General features: G+C 41.9%; 1 protein-coding gene across 1 annotated transcript in view; it reads left to right on the top strand.

The window, feature by feature from the left end:
- The window catches only part of FKBP1B (FKBP prolyl isomerase 1B), a 45,833-nt gene extending 29,677 nt beyond the window's left edge, over positions 1 to 16,156 (top strand). The window contains exons 3-4 of the mRNA XM_048938117.1: positions 12,315 to 12,427; positions 15,452 to 16,156. Of these exons, the coding sequence (XP_048794074.1) occupies positions 12,315 to 12,427; positions 15,452 to 15,580 (242 nt within the window). The 3' untranslated portion in view covers positions 15,581 to 16,156. The remainder of the gene's footprint in view (positions 1 to 12,314; positions 12,428 to 15,451) is intronic.
- Positions 16,157 to 19,209: the final 3,053 nt, after the last annotated feature.

Here is a 19,209-nt window from a genome sequence, read left to right as displayed (position 1 = left end):
ATGGATTACATATACCAACAAATACAAATTCTCTTCTTTCTTGAAAAACAAACAAGCAAAAACCCTACAAATAAACTGTTTTCCCAGGAGAGAGATTTGTACCTGTGTCAGTTTGGGGTCAAATCAGCAGTAGTTTTATAATCATTTAAAAATCAGATAAGTAATCATATCCATTTTATTTCCTTTCTTTCCTGGCAGCTCTTTGCTAACACAAAATGCTTAAGAGTTGTGATGAATGACTTCCAAAGACTGGGCAGTCTGGGTGATCACTGCTCCTGTGAGCTGGATGACTCCCAGCTGCCTGCTCAGGCAGCCAGTAAATCTGCAGATTTGTCTTTAAGCATTGAAATGATACACAAAACTAAGATAGATTAACTCCCACAATCCCTTTTATTTGCTCTGCAAAGCAGGAAAATGGGAACAGTAGCGTAAAGTAATGGAGCTTTGCTATCACAGAATAGAGTCATAGAATATCCCAAGTTGGAAGGAACCCATGAGGATCATCGAGTCCAACTCCTGGCTCCACACAGGACCACCCAAAAATCAGACCATCTGCCTGACAGCACTGTCCAGATGCTTCCTGAACTCTGGCAAAGTTGAGGCCACAACCACTGCCCTGGGGAAGCTGTTCAGGGCCCAGCCTTTCTCTTGGTGAAGAACCTTTTCCTGATATCCAAGCTGTGAGTTGGCTGTGTTCCATAATGTTGTTATGGATTCAGCACGCTCCTCGTGGACTTTTTTTCTTTTATTTTTTTTTCTCCTTAAGAGCTCTGGTATCTTGTAGATTGGATGTGGCTAAACAATATGTCACATTAAGTAATTGGAAAGGAGATGTTGTTGAAGAACTCCCCAGACCTCATAGAAGTTGAATTTAAATAGCTCATAAGAGTAATCTGAAAACAAAACAGTGTATTCTCAGTGGAAGGAAATATTTCAGATAAACAGAAGGCACTTTTTTCATTTTTGAAAGCACAGTATTTCACGTTCCATTCAAGCCTGAATTGTATTTTCTCCAGAGTTTTGCATAAAATTGAACAAGACAACCCCTTATTTTACTGTAGAAAAACACTTTTTATGACTGTGGTCATGATGTGTGTATTTTGGCTATTGGATTGTTAGGAACAGATATTTATGTACTTCATATACTAAGTTACTCACATAGGATGCTATTTTTTCAGTTCTGTTTACTAGGATGATGAAAGATGGCATGGCTTGTAACAGAAAGCTGTTTGGTCTATAACAATTGCTGTGAGTTATGCTATATATTTAGCAACTCTGTTTTTGGCTTCACAGATGATAATATTGCATGTTTCACCGTGGAGTCTGAAATCATTGCTGGTGTTATAATATATTTGTTTATGTTCACAGTTAGGTACTCTCTCAACTTGTTTGTCTTGCTTTCCATTCTTGTGCTGTTGAGGTATTCTTGCCAGTGTTTGCTTTTGTTATTTGTGTCTATGGACTGTCTACTATTTTTATTCGTGGCATCTAACCTGGTTTCATTTACAGTGTCTTTTGTTTGCAGCAGTCCTAAGCATGAAAATGCTTTTTGGGAAAGTATTACAGCCTGTGCAGTCCATTGCCACACTCCTACTGAAGTCAAGCACTTTAGGTAAACAATGCAAGGACAGACTCTGCACAGGAGTCGTGCTGACAAAGTCCTGGCAGCCAGGATCCAGGTCTTTGCCTTTCCCACATGCCTACCTACTTATTACTTCCTTGCTCTTCTCCTGACTTCATCATTCTCTCTGCCCTGCCAATATATGGGTTCAAGTGAAGGCATAGAGAGTGACCCTGTTGAGTGGTTGATCAGCTGATGATGGGAATACCATCAGAGAAGGTGAAGAACTTGAGTTTATATTCAGACCTGAAGTGGAGTTGAATTTGTGGTGCCCTTGGAAGGCGCTTCGGGTGGAAAAGTTGGGCAGAAATATGCTTTCTACCAACCACCCTTTAAGAAGAATGAACCCTTCTCAACTTTGTCCTTAACACTGGATTTAAAACTCCACCTCCAAATTAGATGATGATGCTAAATGCCATGAAGAACAGAAAGTTGAGACGCTCCCTTGTCCTTATCTTGCCCTACTGGCTGACTGTAAGCACTCAGCGCACAGGCTTTCTGTATCTCACCTGCAAGCGTGTGTTTGTCTCCACTGCTTCTATAGCAACCTTATAGTTATTTGTCTGTCATTTCTGTTAAACTCCAGGGGGGACTCACAAATAGGCAATACTTGTCTGATTCTGACCTTATTCTCTGAGATGTTTCCCTGAAGACATTTAGTGTGCGTTCTCTTCGCTTCTTCCCTTCGCTAGTCCAAGACTTGAGTGGCTTGTCAAGTAGGTGGAAATAGATACAGGCACTTGGAAATTCCTATTGTTCTCCAGAGAGACGACTGTCTAATGTCCAGTGGAGCAATGGAGCAGTGCCTGAGACCCATCTGTCAGGACAGCAGCTGTCACTTTTTCCATGGTTTGTTTGTAAGATCGTAGGGATCAAAACTTACAGATGGAAAAGACCTATTTATAATAACAAACCGTGCTGTTAATAGCTCCTTTCCACTGCAGCTCTGAAGATATTTTAAAGGCTTGCTGAATGAAGCCTTTCAAGATTCCTAAGGCAAACTATATTAATTAATAATATTATTCTTGGATATGCCAGTGACTGTCTGACATTTGGGAAACCACAGTCATCATTTCATAGGGAGTAAAATCAATCTAAGTTATATTTCTGTAGCTGCCCAGTGGTTGAACGTATTCTTTTTGACTTAGAGCTGTTTGTGCTGATCACAAATCAACACCGCTCTGTTTCCACCCATGCTTCTGCTCTGGAGAGCAGTTCCAAGTGCATCATTCAACTTAGTTTTAAATTAATGTGATCCAGGTCTTAACCTGCTATATATATTTTTGTATTTTCATTAACATCGGGACTGCTGTGCCAACTTAACACGAGTGAGGATCAGCAGCAACGGAAAGGATGAGCAAAATCAGTAAACTGACACATGGCAAAAGAAGAATTTTGTAGCTAATGTTATTGTAGAACATTCTCAGAGTTTACAACCAGAGGCATATTTTGACGCTGCTATGGTCTGCCTTGGAGCCCACAAAACTGTTTACACTGAAAACAGTACTATAAAAATGATATTTTTGTGAAAGCAGGTACATATTAGTGAGAAGAGCAAACTATATAAACTTCTACGGACAGCTCTGTTCCTTTGATGAGTGTTGCTCATAAACCTTTCGACAAGAAAGCCTAGAAAAATAAGTGTCTGAATAAGATGTTCTTCACTGGAGTGCTGCAGCAAATGATAAAGGCTGTTTGCCAAAATGCTGTTTTTATCTGATCTTAATTGTAGGCTGCATTCTGACAACATAATGAGGGTTACTGAACGCATAACTTGTTAATAAATCCTTTTCTGTGTTCACTTACAGACAAGAAGTGACTTCTATCTCCTAATATTTATACAGCATGTTTACTATATGTGTTACTATACTAGGTAGATCTGCAGTCACTGAGTCTAATGGACTGTGGGCATCAGAATCCATGGGAAGGACTTTGGTGTGCAAAGCAAAACCAATTTGTGTTCAGACTGCATTTTCTCACTTATTTTGACTGTGATTGAGTCATTTTGGGTGGAATCCACACCAGCTGCCTTTTGCTTCCTAAATCCATGATCTCTTCACACCAGTAGAGAGCAAGCAGCATGTAGATAGCTGTCCTTGCCCACCCTTGACCAAGGTTTGCTGAGTGAAACAGCTGTATGTTTCACCTGACCACCCTGCAAAATGCCCCTGGTGTAGTGAGTCCCTTTGAGCCCTGTTATCAAATTGGTGCCAGTGAAGTCATGTCTCATTTTCCCACGTGGAATCACGTCGGGAGGAGACGATTCCTCAGGACTTCTCTGAACACTTGTGAAGGGAAAGGCCATTACATAATGCCAGCTAGGAATGTCACACCACACCTCTAAAATGAGACACATTACAGAAACGTCTGGCCAGTCTGGATCAAAAAGTCGCATGCCTCGGATAAAAGCCATTTGACTTTGGCATTATGTATGTTTTGTGCACACGAGATGGGAATAGAACTGCACCGTCTGCCTCTGACTTATTTGGAGTAAATGCAATCTTGGCATATTGACCATCCCTTCTTATACAGCTTAGTCAGCACCCACTTCAATAAACTATGTTTTCTCCTCTGTTTGTATGTTTTTCCCCTTCTTATATAAGAACACACTAATTCCTAAGCCCTTCACAAGATGTTAAGTGATCAGTGTGTTTTTCAAGGTAAATTTCAGTTGAAAACTCCCCTGTGAAGGAGATATAACCATGCCATGTGTGGTAAAAGTTAAATGTGACGAAGAACCTTGTAAACAGGAGCCTGTGGGAAAGAAAGTCTATTCATTCACAAGGAATCTTGGGGAGGAGTGTTGTATTCCAATTCCAGACACCCCAAAGGCCAATGTCGTGGTGTTAGGTGGTAAAACATTACGAATATACTTTGTCATGTTCAAATTTGCTGTTTCAGGGTGTGCAGAGCCTCTTAATCCCATGCCCTACCAGAGATGGGTAGATATGTTACTAGGATGCTACTGCCTCTAGCCAAGGAACCCAGAATCACAGTTATCCCAAGTTGGAAGGCACCACGTGGACTCCTGGCTCCACACAGGACCTCCCAAAAATCAGAATTCTTGGTGTTTATCAGTGTTGCACTGATAAATTAGGATTTCAGAGCTGATTTTATTCAGAACGAAATAGAGGCACATGCTGGAAATCCAAATAGTTGAAAATCAAAGGGTGTCCAGTCTGGGAGCAGTGGGCCATGAAATCCTCTGCTGGTGGAGCATTGTTAGTGGTCTGTGCCAGAGTGGTTGGCAGAGTGGTCCCAAGGGGGGAATTAACCCCATAGGGAACGTGGTCATTTGTTCTCAGCTTCCTTCAGCAAGCACTTAACCCAAAATGGTTGTTGTGTGATCTCAGAATTGTGTTCAGAGCTTTCCCAATCAATGTCTGGTGATCCCTTTTTGCTTTCTGTGGAGTTTTTCATGTGCTCCTTGCATGAAGACACAAAAGGTTTGGTGATCCAGCTTGGGCTGTTCCTTTGCATTACACTGAGAGATAGGTGGCTGTTGTGTTCAGGTGTGTCAGTGAAGTTTAACTCCTACCGAGTGTGCAGCTTCCCACTGCAAGGCTACCTGTATATTCAGATACGTGCTGCAGGCTAAAATATCAAATCAACACAACTACCTCATGGGCAATCAAACACTAATTAAGGGGAGAGGAAGTACAAATGAGCATTATGTCATGAGGAGAGATAGAATGAAACCAAAGAAAAAGGAGATGAACTTCTGGGTAGCTAGTGATAGGACCAGAGGAATGGCCTCAAGTTGTTCCAGGGGAGATTCAGGTTGGATATTAGGAAAAATTTCTTCTCCAAAAGAGTAGTCAGGTGTTGGAACAGGCTGCCCAGGGAGGTGGTGAAGTCACCATCCTTGGAGGTGGTCAGGGAACATGTAGATGGAGATTCTTCTCTGAAAGAGTGGTCAGGCACTGGAATGGGCTGCCCAGGGAGGTGGTGGAGTCACCGACCCTGGACGTGTTCAAGGATGCTTGGACATTGTGCTGAGGGATATGGTTTAGTGAGAACTACCGGTGATGAGTGGATGGTTGGACTGGGTGATGTGGGTCTTCTCCAGCCTTAGTGATTCTATGATTCTATGTGATAAGGGACGTGGTTCAGTGGGCAGTGTTGGTGGATGGTTGGACTAGAGGATCTTGGAGGTCTTTTCCAATGTTAAATTGGAATCCATGATTCTGGGATTCTGGGATTCCACTTTATTAATTTTACTATCCTATAGATTGCCATAATATTTTTACCAAGCTCTACTTCATGTGTTTGAGTGGAAAAATGTCTTTTTATTTCAGTCATGCTCTTGATTTGTTGTTTGTGCTTCTTGACTGGTGCCGTGGGGCAGTGACAGAAAGACCTAGTCTGGCCAGGAGCAGTCCCTGTCCCTCCAGAGCCCGTGTTGCAGGATGTGGTGCTGATGGGCAGAGATGCAGGAGGGCTCAAGGATTTCTGTAGTAACATGTTCTTTCCAAAACACTGTTTTAGACATCAACTGTCTCAGTCATTAGCATTGCCAGACTGGCCTGATTCTGCTATGCCTATTCAAATGAAATTTGCCTTATGCTGCAGAGCATGTATATCTTACAGCTCAATTCTATAATGGTAACAGAATCAGAGCCAAAAATGAAATGTCTGCATTAAAGCAACAGGGTACCAGAGGAATTATTTTCGTCTCCTTACAATTCATGTAGAATATGCTTATTGAACCTTATAGCTGCCTTGAGGGCAAGTCTACTTTTCTCTTTTAAAAATATGCAAATCCATAAAGCCATTAGGACAGAATGATGCTTTTCAGTAGAGTGAGCTAGACAATTGCATGCAACTTTGCTTGGCTGTGAAGCTAAGTGCAAGGCTCAGTCATACTGTCTTGTAGTTGCACGCAGCGCTGACATATGGTGCATGGTAATGCATTATTGAGTAGTTGTCTGTTGTGTCTTCATTGCATGGTGTCAGCTGTGTAATAAATAATTGATAACATTGCTCTTACTCCACATTAAAGATATATGAGTATATAATACATGAAGAAAATGCAGCAGCAAGGCAACCTGTGCTGAGAAGATCAACCGTTCCCAAGTACTCTGCGGCAGCAGGAAGCACAAAGTGACCACTGCCACCATTTCCCATTTCTATACTTCGAGTCTCTGATTGTTTGTCATGGCAACAAATGGCACACTCAAACCATTGCTGTTGCTTTTTAAGCAGAAGAAAAATTGTGGTAAAGAGCTGATGTGCTGCAGAGCTGCACACCCAGGTCTCTCCAGTTATTATCCTTGTAGACTGAAAATTCCCTTAGGAAGATGCTTTTTCTTCTTAAGTGGCTGTTAAGTGGCAGAAAAAATACATTCTAAGCAAATCCTTTTTCCTCATAAGACCATTTATGTGTTAAGTATAGGAAAAGTTAAGGGGGAAAAAGTTGCATTTGTATTCACAGAGGTATTAAATCTCTGTTGTTGAACTGCTCCCCTGGAAAGCCACGCTCTCTTCATTAACTCAATGCCAAGGTCCTGTACAGGACATCGTAAGATGTCTCACTGTGCAGAGAAGCAGAAGCTTTCTTCAGCTCTTTCATTTCCATTACAAGAATAATCCTTTCTGATGACATTATTTTTTTATCAGCAAAACTGTTGAGACAGCAGATTTGTTCAGGAAAGATGAGTTTGCAAGTCAGATCAAGGAGATCAAAAAGGAATGGGCTGTGTGGTTGTTTGGAAGGAGGCACACGGCCAAGAAAAAAATACAAGTTACTGGAAGCTGTTATTATGACAGAAAGGTGTAAAACTGTGTACTGCATGTTGAGGTAATACCAAAATAACAAATGGAGATGCAGGAGGTGTGAGATACCCAGCCTGCACCCTGAATTCTGATGGAATGATCTGAGGAGCCAAAGGCGCGTTAGCTCCTCCAGGCATGTCCCTGGGGATGAAAACAACAAGGCACCAACTGTTTTGACCTAGACAAAAAATTGCCCAGATCTTTTCCTTTAACACTGAGGCCCTGAGACAGAGAAACTGATGGAAAACTGCAATTTTCCCAATGCTTTAGACCTGAGCTCCAACCGCAAGGTAGGGGAAAAAGCCACTGTCCTGCTTTACTGCAGTATGTCAGAACAGAATAGTCAAGAAGGCTGATCTATTTTAATGTGGAATGTGAGTAACACCAGTAAAATCAGTGGAGTTCTGCTGGTGTAATCCAAGCTGGGATGTGATTTGTGCCTTCATGTGGATTATAGGTTTGTGCTGAGTTCCTCTGCTTTGCTAAGCTGCATCCACCTCTATACACTGTGAAGTCTGTATGCATGTAACACTACATATGTTGATACAAAGGTTTTTGTGCAGCTTCAAAAACATCCCAGTAAATAACATCTTTCAGGCTAAAAGTTTATATTGGTAATATTGACAGGCTATAAATGGGAAAAATCAGAATTTCCAGCCTGTGTGAAATTATCCTGACAGCTTACTGATGTGTTTTGACATTAGAAACAATATATTTCAGGCAAAAAGAAATAAACTCAAGATTATAAATTCTTAGCCCACAGCAACACTAACTACAGGAAACTCTGCTTCTGAGAGTCCCAATTGCTCAAGTTTTGGTAATGAAACTGAAGGACACATTTATAATGGCACAGATTTATCACAAGGCATAATTGGAAATGTGATTGCATTTAAGACCATCAGAATATAGTCCCTATCCTGAAGAAAACCTGGTCTACATAAAAGGAAACAAGTTAGCATCCTAGAAATACCTTCTGAATATCTGCTCCGCCTTCTGATACCAACAAATATACAGAAAATTACTGTCTTTAAGTACGTGCATTGAGTTTACTTTCTGTATTGGTAATTATAGAAAAACAAGGGAATTCATTACATCTATTTTTTGGAAGTCACTTGTTCAGTTCATGCCCTTAATACTATTGTCAGGTAAGTGAATCCCATTGTAGACACACAGTAAAATCAAGGGATTTGTCCTGGATTAGAATCTCTGGTTCCCAGAACATGACAACAGTTTAAAGACAAGCAACTCAGCAAACACTGGAGCTGGGGAAGCCTGGGATGCAGTTCAGTCTGCTTTGTGTAGATGGATGTGTGAGTTAATGCCTGGTCTGGTGGTTGGCGGCCCTGCACATAGCAGGGGGTTCAAACTAGATGATCATTGTGTTCCTTTTCAACCCAGGTCATTCTATGATTCTATAGCACTCTTTCTCCCCTGACTGTAGAAGTAGCCCAGGTGGCAGGCTGAGACACAGCTTCTGTCTCTGAGGTGGCTAATGTAAGCAGTAGAATTCACTGTGCCTCAGTTACACCTCTGTTAACTGGCTTCAGGCACTAGATTTGACATGGTATCACATAGAGCTTTCTGTCCTCTCTTTCTCCATCTAATTAGTAGATAACAGTCTGAGCATGGCTTTGGGCATGGTTTTGTTGGAACCATAGTTATAAATCAGGTGCCTTAGTAGCTGGGTTCCTTAAGTTGAGAACAGTTCATCTGGAAATTGAACCAGCCACACAACCAGAACCCCCAGTAAGAAGAAACTTAGACTGCAGGATGGCTATGACATTCCTGTTTCTCTGAAGCTCCACTTCATAATATAGGTTCTCTGGTAACAAAGATGAGCCCCTGTCTTTGTAGAAGCTTCCTAGCCAGATTTCTTTCCATGAAATACAAAGGTCATTAGGAACCCCACTCCTCTGCCAGATTTGGTCGAAACTGGCTAAAAGATTGAAAACTTACATTTTCCTTAGCCCTCTCTCCTTAGGGAACAGACTTACACAGCGTGGTCTTAGCTGAGGTTGAGTGACCTCGGATGGGTAATGCACATTGAAAGAGCAGTACAGGCATGCGTATCCCTGGTCATTTTCCTTAACAAGATCAGTCGTCAACTCTTTGATCTTCTTCAGTTTCAATGAGGTTTTCTGCAGCCACCTCAGTTTTAACACTGATTTGTTGATTAGGACGCCCTGTAGGTAAGAACGTTTCCAAATCCAGATGATATCCTGATAAATGAGTTTCTATAATTAATTATTCTTATACAGCAGTTTTTACCTTTCAGAATCAAATGCGAGGTAATTACAACAAGCATATAAGGTTCTTGGTGTCCTTGCTCAGTGCAACCTCTCATTGATTGCCAAGGGAGTTTTGACTTTGCAAAGCAACGCCGTTGTTCATTCCAGACTGTGGGTTTTTTTGCCTCCCTGTTGTTAGCTAGATAAATAAAGGTGCTTGCAGGCTGAAGATGGGCATCCGTCTTTGCTGAAGAATATTAACCAAATCCATTTTTTCACAGAAAGAAAATCAATTGATATATTAGCAAGAGAGAAAACAAAACATTTTGCTGTTTTAGCTCCCAGGAGACCAAAGAGCCAGTTCTTAACTTTCAGAAATAGAGAGATAAAAAAGATAGGCTTCAAAGTTCAGATCTAAATTCAGATCAGAACTTCTCCAGGGCACATGGGGACTCTGACTCATTTCTAATCTCGATGTACATTTAAAGGGCAGTCATATAAAAATTGACCCTCTTGTATTCAGCAAATACAGACACACCTGACTACTAGAATCCCAACTTGTCCTCCAGAAGCAAAGAGGTGGGGGGTGATGGCAGGGGAGGTTGCATTTTTGGTTCATTGCTTGATGAACGTTTATCCATTGCTGACCATAGGATGTTGCTGTAAAGAAGCTTGTTTCCCTCTAAACCTTTGATCTTTGATACGCTTTTGATGGGGAAACAAGTCAGGTTTGGTATGATATATATTAAACTAGCAAGCTCTCCGGAGAGTTCATTCTGGTTCAGTTTGATGTGTGGTATACAGTAAAGCATCAGACCTTTAAGCTAAGTATTCTAATAGGATGTTGTTACAAAAGACAGTGAAAACATACCAAAGTTTTGTGGAACTTTGCATGTGAGCTGAACTTTCAGAGTAAGGCTATTTTATAATATCTTTTTCTACCTTCTTGGGCTGCTGGGAAGAATAATTAATGTTTGCATACTACTTTGAACTCGCAGGATGTAATGACAGTACTAAGATATAATATTAAAACTGTTAAATATTGAAAGTCTCCAATAGTCCCCTTCCATTTCATAGAAACAAAAGATTTTCAGATGCATTTAAAAATAAAATTACTGTAAGAAAGGACCATTATTAAATACAAGATCAAATAGTTCAAAAAGGATTATATTATATGCCCCAGAGTTCTCCGTGAGCTGCTTCTTCCTGCCTGTCCTTCTCCCTGTGCATGGTATATTTCTACCACACAAATGAACCTGTGTTTGTTTGTAACTCTATTGCTTGCAATTCTGCTGTTAATAAAACTTCAGGAATGTGACAAATGTGAAATGTGCCTTATGGGCAGGTTATTCCATAATTACCTGCTAAGGCCTTATACTGAAACACACACACTTCTCTGAAGTGCAAAATTAGGCATGCTGGACCTGATGATCAGTTAATTAGCCTTAATATGTCATTTGTACAAGACATCCAGCCATAGGACCCCACTTGAACAACCAAATATTGTGTGCTTGTTACTGCAAATCTGGAATGGCACCACTTGTGGTTTAACTGCTAACGAGTTTGGAGACATCTGTGTCTGAGCTAGTTGGTTGAACTTCCTTTATATTCATTGCAAAGAAACAGGCACAGCTAGGATGCAATTCCTTGTGCCCTGTTGTAGATCCCACAATTTGATTGGATGAATTGCCTCCCAGAGTACTTTCTCTTCTGACTTGGTTATAGAGGGAAGCAGAGTAATTAGCTCAAAAACAGCAGGCCACATCTCAGCAGAAGAAAGATAGGTAAGATGAATCCTACCCTTTAGGTCTTTGGTTTTGATTCTGGCACGTCTTTATATTTACATTCTTTAAATAAGACACGTGCCTTTTGTTGTTGTTTGAAGAATAACGAATGATTTTCACTACGAAAAAAAGCTGCATCAAGCTGGTCTATTAATATAATTAATGAAAAGAAACCAGAAAGACTGTATATTTTCATATTGAGTCATGAGGGCAGTATTTCTCAGCATTTTCTGTCAAAGCTGTGCTTTATAAAATTGTTTGCAACTGGAAACCGTCTCAAATATAAGCTTATTCACAAGCATTTCTTTTTACAGCACCTTGAACAGTAGAGTCATGGTATGTGTCCAAAAAACTCTGGCATTACAACATTACAAAGAAAGTGATTATTTTCATATGGAAATATCCACCCAACCTTGCAATATTCAGAATGTAATTGGAAAAAGCAATTCTCAGTTACTCTTAAGGTTAAAATTATAATAAAATCCCTTGCTTGAAACAATAATGAGAATATCTCAGGGTATAGAGCTCTGTGAAAGCTTATCCATCTGCTGTAGAACCTGTGCATGCATACATATGTTGAAACACTGTTGTGTTCATCAACATGTAAGGTGTTCCTGTGACTGCCTTGAAGGACAAGGGAAGGAAATACCACTTCTAATGACTCCTGTTGGCAGAGAGTTGGTTTAACAACCACTGGACAATAACTTGTGGTGGTGATGGTTCTGCACATCAGCCCTCACCCCACACAGATGTTTTCTCTCTGTTCCCTTTCACCATTTTAAAGTGAAAATGGAAATAAACAGTTGATGTAAACAAGACATTAATTTTTCACTTCTTTCTCCCATACTTCCCAGCACTTAAATTTAGATGTAGCTTGGATTGAAACTGTGTCTCTTCTTTTGGCAGGAATGCTACAGAATGGAAAGAAGTTTGATTCCTCCAGAGACAGAAACAAGCCTTTCAGGTTCAAGATTGGCAGGCAAGAAGTCATTAAAGGATTTGAAGAAGGTGTTATACAGGTACAAAGACATGATTCTGGCTCAATTTCCAACTGGGTGAAAGATGTGTCAGGGCTTAGTGTTCAGTGCAGTGTTGACAAGACCAAGTGGAAATCACAGTGTCAAATCCTGAGTGGTTTTCATAATGGTACCAAGTTGCTCCAGGGAAAGTTTAGATTGGATACTAGGAAAAATGTGTTCATGAAAAAGAAGGTCAAGAATTGGAACAGGCTGCCCACTGCAGTGGTGGAGGAATATCATCCCAGGAAATATTTAAGAGATGCGGACATGGCACTAAAGGGACATGATTCAGTGACGAGGCTCAGTAGGTGGGGTTGATGGTTGGACTTGAAGGTCTTCTCTAACCTGGATAATTCTATTATTCTGTTCTGTGAAAGCATGGTCTGTTCAAGAGCAGTATTTCCTGTAGTCCTCCACTAGCTGACTAAGACACCTCCTGCTCACAAGGCTTTACATGAAGTGTGCATTTGAGAAAGGAGAGGCAAGATCCTCTTGCCAGGTGTCAATGTGTATATAAGTCTTGCTTCTTCCAGGGCTAACTACCTCACATAAACCACAGTGGCCTCTAAACTGATCCAGGTGGCAGTATTTTATGAAGTGGCCTCTATTCAGCTACTCAATAAAAGGCCAAGCTGTCGTTTTTGACAACATCTACGACTGTGCTGCAGATTTTGACCCCTACTGAGTAGGGCACCATACTGCACTGTTAAACTTTTATGACTTCAGTACTCCCAGCTACAAAACTTAACATTCAGCAAGCAGCCATAAGACATGAAAAAAGAAACTGCCCTCCATTAATTACAGCTTGAGTGGCAGCACAGTAAAACTCTGAAAGAGCCACACAGAGCAACTCCATGCTGTCTCTGCAGTGTTTTGTCTGCAGTGCTTGTGAGGACCTGCAGTGTGAGGAGTGCAGTCAGGGTGCTGAAGTGCAAAAGTTACTTCATTTCTGATTTCTGGAGCTCATGATAAGAGGAAATTGCTCAAATGTTATTGACAGGAACAAATTCTTACACTTAAATACAGAGAGGGAAAGAATGCAAAATGAGAAGCAATCCAGTGATGAATGGTGCAGCCAGGCTTGTTTGAGAGGAAAGGAAAAGAACATGGTTTCCAGCTCCACGAGAAAGCAACACAAGCATATCCTTCTCTCCAAGCTGAGAAGGAACAGGTCCATCTGAGGAATCCTAGAGTCTGAAAAATATCCACCTTCTGCTCTAACATCTAGGGGGCACTCTTTATTATTTGCTTTGCCTATGGAGGGCTCAGGGCCCCCATGTGCTGAGTGCTTGAAAGGCAGAATTGGCAGTCTGCATGGAGAAGAACAACAAAGTGGTTTCAGTAGAGCCAGCAGCAGGACTCTTTGCAAATCTTTCCATGATTTTTCATCCACCTGTTGTCATATGACAAGGAGCCCTACAAAGAGAAGGAACCCGAAAGTGCATTTAAGTTCAGTTGGGGTTGCTTTTATCCTAATCAGAAACCAGTGCAGGAAAAGCTCTGGAAACAAGCTCTGGGTGAATCGGTTTTATCTCTGCCTTGAACACACTCACCAACCCCTGTCTCTTAATTACTGTGGCCTAACTCCATTCCAGCAGTGTGGCCACATGCTGCCCTCCTGCTCCTCCTAGTGGATCGCTACGTTAAATTTGTGGCTGTTTCCTTCCACCTCAGAGTTTTTGAGGGTTTGGGGAACGTGATTGACACAAGGCATGTGGAAAAAAGCAATTCACTACGTCGAGCATTTCAATTTTCCAGACCTTGGTTTAATGCCTGTGAGATGGCAGCAGCATCTGCTTTTCTGTGCTCAATTTCTGACAGCTCGAGGTTGCCCCATGCCTAAGATCCATGGATGAGGTACCAGCTATCTTACTGGCAGGGACCCACCAGAGCACCAGAGACCAGTGTCAAACCCTGCAAAGACCAAGGAAGTTATTTGCTCTCACACCTTCACCTGCATTCTACAAATGCACCCTGAGTGCTGGGGAGGTTGGTGGCCCTGTCTGTGCACTGGGGTTGGAGCTTCATGATCCTTGGGATCTCTTCCAACCCAAGACATTCTGTGATTCTGTGAATGTGGGAAAGTTACATTCCCATTTTTCTTCTACCTAGAATGACTGAAGCTCTAGCTTTAGCGTATTTCATAGAAACAGAAAACGAAATTCAACAGGAGAAACTGGGTAATATGTAGTTCAGTCCAATCCTGGGAAAAACGTCTGAATTAACCTCACTGCATAAAGTCAGGGATTGTTTCTTGGCCAGTGAATAGCTGGTCACCAGTATAGTGTACAAAAGTCGCAGCTGTACCCCAGAGCAGAACAGAATTTTCAATCTTGATGCTGCAAATCTTGGTTAGAACTTCCACCTCTAAAGCTAACCTGGTGTGAGAGAGCTCAGCACTTCTGTCTGTCCCAGGGATGAGACAGAACAAGCTGTGCATGAGCATCTGTCCTTGGGCTTCAGTCTAAGGAAACCTTTCTTAATTAGGACTGCATCAGTCCAGCAGCAGAAAGTTGGGTGCCTCTTAACATTTGTGTTTGGTCAGTAGCTTTGAAGTCATCGATGGCGGTGACTGAAGAAGCAAAAAACACTGCTGGACATTTTTAAGAATCTGAATCAAATGGTCTCTCTGTGCTGATCTGTCATGAACACAAAGCTCTGATCCTACCTGTTACTAAGTCTTTTCCATAACTCCTGCTGATGGTGTTTTATGTATCCTGCACTCCACAGAACTCACACCTCATGCAACTGACTCCAGGGTAAGCAGTATAGATCACAGTGTGCCTTGGAAAGACTTTCGTTGCTCCCAAGCTGGCTCTAGCAATTTGAAGAGAAGCCAGAGGAGCTAGGCAATGAATGTGAGCTGTTTGTAGCAGCTTCAGCTTTCTTGAAGAGCAAAAAGATGAATTTGACCATCGTGAATATCCTCGGTTCTGTAAATCTGCCATGTAGTGCTCTGTTCTGTCTTCCTGCTAATACTGTGTTTTATCTTGTCTTTTTCCTTTTCCACCATCCAAAAACCAGATGAGCTTAGGACAAAGAGCAAAGCTGACTTGCACACCTGAGATGGCCTACGGAGCCACAGGCCACCCCGGGGTCATCCCTCCCAATGCCACGCTCCTCTTTGACGTGGAGCTTCTCAGGTTGGAGTGAGTCTTCTTGGGGGAGCTGGCTGGAGGCACCTCTCCATAACCATCCCTTCTTTCTCACCCTCCCAGCAGCGGGGGAAATCTTCACTGGAATCCTAATCTTCCTGCTCAAGCTGTCATATCAGTAGCATTTGCCGTTAGGTTTCTTAAGCCTTTCTTTCTCCTTTCTTCTTAGACTTTGTGGTGTCCATATTTGCCTTTCATTGCAAGCTTTGCTTTGGGAAAAAATGTCTACCGTTGTAACATTCTCAAGTTGTACATTTTATTTAGTCTGCATGTGATGAGAATTCACAGTGACGATTGAAAATATATATAAATATAAATATATATATATATTCCTTATTGAAAAACCACTGCCTTACTGTACACTTAAACCAAGAAAATTAAAAAAACAAAACAAAACACAAAAGGTGCTCAAAAACTCCAGTGTACGCCTTGTACATGAACGGGCATTAGCCAAACAGAGTTACCTGCGCTGCCACTTTTCTCAACTTGTACGTTCTGCTTGCTGCTGTTTTAAAGAATACTGTCTCATTTAAGAATTAAGTATATATGTAAACAATAAAACCTTGATACTTTACAGTTTGTGTTTTCTTTTTTTCCTGCTTTCCATTGGCCACTGCAATTCTTTTTAGTGAATGAGAAGTTCTTCAGACAGACATGAAGGTTGAGGGAACTGGGCTTGTTTAGCTTGGAGAAGAGAAGGCTACAGGGAGAACTCATTGTGGCCTTCCTGTACTTGAAGGGAGCGTAGAAACAGGAGGGGGAGCAGCTGTTTATGAGGGTGCATAGTGATAGGACAAGGGGGAATGGTTTTAAACTGAGACAGGGGAGGCTTAGGTTGGATCTTAGGAGGAAGTTTTTCCCCCACAGGGCGGTGAGGCACTGGAACAGGTTGCCCAAGGAGGCTGTGGATGCCCCATCCCTGCAGGCATTCAAGGCCAGGCTGGATGTGGCTCTGGGCAGCCTGGGCTGCTGGTTGGTGAACTGCACACAGCAGGGGGTTGGAACTGGATGAGCATTGTGGGCCTTTGCAACTCAGCCCATTCTGTGATTCTATGAAACGTTCACCTGTTTTCTTGATAATTATTTATCTTTCTACACAAAATATGCATAATTCCATGTATTGCTTCTGTTATAGATTGCACGGGGAAAGATGTCCAGGAGCACACACATAGGTGCTGCTGGGACAGAGGTTTCCTGACTCCCCATCTGCGCCGCACTGCCGGTGGCCCCTGACTTCTGTTGAAGAGAAGGAAATTGATGTTTCTCAGAGTCACAATGCTGATCCCATGCTATGCTTTACAACAGTAAAACTAGCATACAAATTTCTGCTGGAGCTCAGGTAGGCTAAACAAGGGCAGAATTGTGTGCATCCAGCTCACAAAGCCAATCTGAACCTGGGGCCACCGGTACAGGAGAGATCTAAAGCTGTTGGGGCACATCCAGAGGAGGGCCACTGAGATGATCAGAGGGCTGAAGCACCTCTCCTGTGAAGAAGGGCTGAAGGAGTTGGGCTTGTTTAGCTTGGAGAAGGCTCTAGGGAGACCTCATTGCGGCCTTCCAGTACTTGAAAGAAGCTTGTAAACTACTTGCATCATTTTCAACTACAGGATTTTCTGAGGTGAGTATCTGAAATGGTTGCTCTGTTTTCTTGTGTGAGTTTCTGTAAGGAAAACACAGCTCTCGTGGGAAGATGGACTGCAAAGCCACATAGTGAGGGCATTCCTCCTGGAGATGAGAGGACAAAAGCAGGACAGCCCATCTGACCAGCAGGGACCACAGATCTCTTTTCTTTCTCTAGGCGGTCATCCCAACCACAAAGCTGCCTTTTAGTTTGTTAATTCAAAAGCAGATAACCCCCTCCCTCTTGCAGGTTATAATTCACTGAAAATTGGTAAACTTTTTTCTTGCTCCTCTCTCCTTCTAGCAAACAAAGGAGAAAGCCCTTTTTCAGTGGAAATTCGGGGTCTCTGCAGCAGCTGGGTTACAGATCCATGTTTCACTGAGAGGTTTCATTTAGGATATTCATTTAGAATACAGGCCTTTCTCAAATGCCTCAAAAGCATACAGTGACAAGAAGAATGAATTGGTCCAACCAATACTGCTGTTTGCACGAGAGCTGGGGCATCACTCTGCACTTCTGCTGGGTTTCTGACCATGAGCGCTGCATTCCTGCTGGGCTGTAAGAGCTGATCACAGCCCTGTCATCTCCATCCAGAGAGCTGCTGTGCACTTACCTTTCCCACTGCCCTCAGCTGTGCAAGCCTGCCATTAGGAGTCTGTAAAACCCTTATAACAGCTGCTTGATGGAGCTCTCTCCCTCATCACTCTCTCCCTTCAGAGACCTTTGTTGGAAGCAGAGATTATTACATCTTTCATGCCAAATTCATTTAAAAAAATGTGAAAGGAAAACTAATTGTGCTTTGTGATACTTAGGGAAATTAAGTCTTCAAGGAAATGTAATCTCCAGCTCTTCATTTGACTGCAAATGTGTTAATTTATTTAATTGTATCATCGATCAACACAGTACATATAATTATTGCCACTATATAATGGATTAGAAAAAAATTTACTGTTGCCGCCTGTGTAATCAGATCTGCTCTTGTTACTGATTTCTAAACAGTATAGCTGGGAAAAAAATGACCTTCCAGGCTTAATTTCATGCCCTACTTCCTGAAAAATTAAATGGAAAGTGAGCACACACAAAAATCAGCACAGATGCAGACTGCAAGGCTGGTAACATCTGCCTTATTTGCTGCCCCTTCTGCCATTCATATAACTGAACTCATTTCCTCGTCCTTTGATATTACATTTCAAACAAAATCTTGAGCAGACCTCATCAAAACAATCCTCTGGGCATTCGATTTCCATTCTCTCTGTCTTACAGGTACAAATTATTATTTCATTTTCCATGTATAGGGACATTGAAAGCCCCAGACAGACTCTAGAAGGAAAAGTATGAAATGGAATATTTAATGAAAGGCAGCAGCTGAGCACTTGGAGGTATCAAAAGCTGCTGATGTTGAGGATTCATTGAAGGAATTTTTATTAATCTTATTACCCTCTAGAATTGCTTTTTATATGTATTTTTCAAACAGCACCAAATCCTCATCAAAACAGACACTACAGAGCAGGCAACATGCTGTCTGCTATTGACAGATGGAATGCAGTATTTGCACATGATTTTAAATGAGGCAGACAGAACACGGCTCCATTATTAGCACTTCAGTGGGTTGTTACCAGCGTTTATCATTATTTATTAAAGCATCAATCCAGTTCTTGTTACAGGCAAGAGCCATCTACACGCCCAACAGCTTGTGTAAAGAGCATGTCCATGTGTCTCCCTCCAGCCTTTACAGAGCTGTGGCAGGTCACTTAGAAGTCTCCCACGAGATTTCATTCATTTAAACATTTTAAGGCAAGCTGGTTTTGCCTGAACAACTTACACTTGTGTTAACCTCATGGGCTGGACCTCTTCACCAGGTTGACACAGGAGAAGTAACCAATTGTGTAAGCATGAAGCAGATGAAACAGATCACTGCCCCTGTGCATTTGAGCATGCACGTCGATGGGAGAAGCAGGAGAGGGCTGAGCAAGTCAGAAAGCCACCCACACTGGCAGCAGGGATTT

The sequence above is a fragment of the Lagopus muta genome, chromosome 2 (assembly GCF_023343835.1).
Source record: "Lagopus muta isolate bLagMut1 chromosome 2, bLagMut1 primary, whole genome shotgun sequence".
NCBI lineage: Eukaryota > Metazoa > Chordata > Aves > Galliformes > Phasianidae > Lagopus > Lagopus muta.
The sequence above is the reverse complement of the archived record's forward strand: the minus strand, read 5'-3'. Positions and strand labels throughout refer to the sequence as shown.